This window comes from Penaeus chinensis, chromosome 30, assembly GCF_019202785.1.
Source record: "Penaeus chinensis breed Huanghai No. 1 chromosome 30, ASM1920278v2, whole genome shotgun sequence".
Taxonomy (NCBI): Eukaryota; Metazoa; Arthropoda; class Malacostraca; order Decapoda; family Penaeidae; genus Penaeus; species Penaeus chinensis.
Window position 1 is genome coordinate 20,110,417 of NC_061848.1, and position 2,500 is coordinate 20,112,916.

The 2,500-nt window shown below is 44.4% G+C and overlaps 1 protein-coding gene across 1 annotated transcript in view; it reads left to right on the forward strand.

Moving 5' to 3' along the window:
- The window catches only part of LOC125041465 (galactoside 2-alpha-L-fucosyltransferase Sec1-like), a 29,054-nt gene that overhangs the window by 24,897 nt on the left and 1,657 nt on the right, over window positions 1-2,500 (forward strand). Inside the window, exon 4 of the mRNA XM_047636449.1 lies at window positions 746-908. Coding sequence (XP_047492405.1) covers window positions 746-908 — 163 coding nt within the window. The remainder of the gene's footprint in view (window positions 1-745; window positions 909-2,500) is intronic.

Below are 2,500 nucleotides of genomic sequence, written 5' to 3' on the forward strand. Positions count from 1 at the left end.
ATAATTCAGTGTCGCACCATTTTTTTCAGTCGTAGTGCATTTTGATGTGCGTAGAAGTCTGCCTCTTTGTGACGCCCTTTGTTAAAATTCCCTAGACCATCACCTTCATTATCATCAGTATCATTATGATTCTTATAAGATTATCTTGCTACTAGTGTCGATTGATTCTTAATATGGCCATCATATGATTTTGAATCCCAGTAAAATCATTACCAAGACTCCTTTTCTTGCTTATCGTTACCTCGATTGTCATTAAGCTCGTTATTTCTAGCTGTGCCATTACACTTTCATTGAACCAAGGAAACACAGGTAATGCCACTTCCATTTGAACTTTACCTGGAGTAGTCTGACTGCTGTTAATGGCAAGGCACTCTTTGTTATCTTAAATTAAAACTATACCGAGTGAATTATAATAGTTATGACTCTGATATCTCACTGCACATACCTATTGGCTAAATACTATTACATTAGTAACTCCGTCCTTTTTTGGACCCTGTCAGTTTGTGCTATATTTTTCTTTAAAAAGTATTTAGTATGAGACTGGTAAACAAAATAATCGATAAAGAAACCATGAAAAAAAAAAAAATCTTATATATGCAGTGAATGAAGGCGAATAGGCGGGGCATAGCTAGATAGTTGCCAACTAGGATTTTCATCAAGACGAAGTGGTGCTACCTATCTTCTTAATGACTCGAAGAGCCACGGTTACCTAATCAGCTCCTGTCTCCATGGCGCTGCCTTCCAGAGGTCCTTCAGGGCCAGCCTGCCGGACGACAAATACTTCACGAAGGCCCTCAATCACTACAGGCAAAAGTTCTCCAATGAAGTAGCCTTCGTGGTCGCTTCGGACGACAAGGGTTTTGTCAGGCAGAGACTCGGCCATCATCCAGACGTGTATCTCTCCAAAGGTAGGGATGTGTGTGTGTGTGTCGGCATATTTTGTTTTTGTGTATGGATGAATAACTAAATACGCATTTCCAATTGCACACACACACACACACACACACACACACACATACACATACACATACACATACACATACACATACACATACACATACACATACACATACACATACACATACACATACACATACACATACACATACACATACACATACACATACACACACACATACACATACATACATACATACATACATACATATACATAGACATATATATATATATATATATATATATATATATATATATATATATATATATGAATGGTAAACACTCTTCCGTGTTCATACTATGGTAGAAAAACCACAATGCAAAAACTTAATTTATTGAAAATGAGACTACCGTTTCGAAATCCACCTAGATTCTATCTTCAGGTCTGAAAAGGAAGGACATCAGCGGAAGAAGGAAAGACAACTCGCGCCGCCAACCAGTCCATCTGATCGCCTTTGTCCCACTGATGACAAAAGAGGGCGATGTTGTTGTGTCCCCTGGATACAGCGTGCTTATGTTGAGACAGATGCTAAGTGAGGCTGCTGGTGCCTGTCTCGCCAAAGTATTGCTTATCACAGGAGGCACAAGGAACAGCATAGGTGCCCACCTTCCGGGTAGAGGGAGGACTGGTGTGGACCAGGTTGCAACGGAGAGTGTTCACCTGGCGAAAGATCACCCTTCAGTTGAGAGGGTGAAGAGGGCGACGGAAAGAGTAGATCTCCTCATTGTAGGGTAGGCTGAGCACAGGCAGGTGAGGAGTCTCTTAAGGAGAGGAGTCATGGTAGAAGGTACGTCGTGCCCTGGATAACGCGACGTCGAGAACATGACGAGGGTAGAGAACGAAAGACGCAAGAAGTCGATCTCTCCATCCAAATGCTGGGGGTCGCAGATGCGGAGGGCGAGGAGGAACAGCGAGGTGACAACGCATCTCTTTACATGGAGAGGATGGTATGAGAAGAAGTGTATGTACATACCACTAGGCATAGCCTCCTGTATATGGAGAAGAAGTGGTCAGCGGAGCGATGAATTAGGGTGTCCAAGAAAGGGAGCTTGTTGTCAACCTCCCATTCCATCTTGAAACAGATGGAAGGAGAGAGAGAGTTCAGCTGCGTCAGGAAATCCGAGAACAGGGCAGGGTTATGTGACCAGAGAGTAAAGACGTTGTCGACATACCTCAGCCAAATCGACGGATGAAGGGAGATGGAAAGGAGAAGCTCAGACTCGAAGAATTCAATAAAAAGACACCACGGATACGGGAGATGAAGTCCTGAGAGTGGCGGAGGTGAGCAGGAGAGGTGCCAGGAACGGGAGAGACTTCGTCAGCCATGCCGCAGTAGGGCGCGTCACAGATCCCCGGGAGGAGATGATGGGGCGCAGAGGCACGATCGGCTTATGGGTTTTAGGAAGCCCATAGAAACGAGTAAGTAGAGGGTTGATGACCTTGAACCTCTGGTAGAGATTCGCCTCCGGAAAACAGGCTGCTATTTCTTTCAGGCGACGGTGGAAGGTAGCAGCAATTCGTTCACGGGGGTTGCTGGTCAGA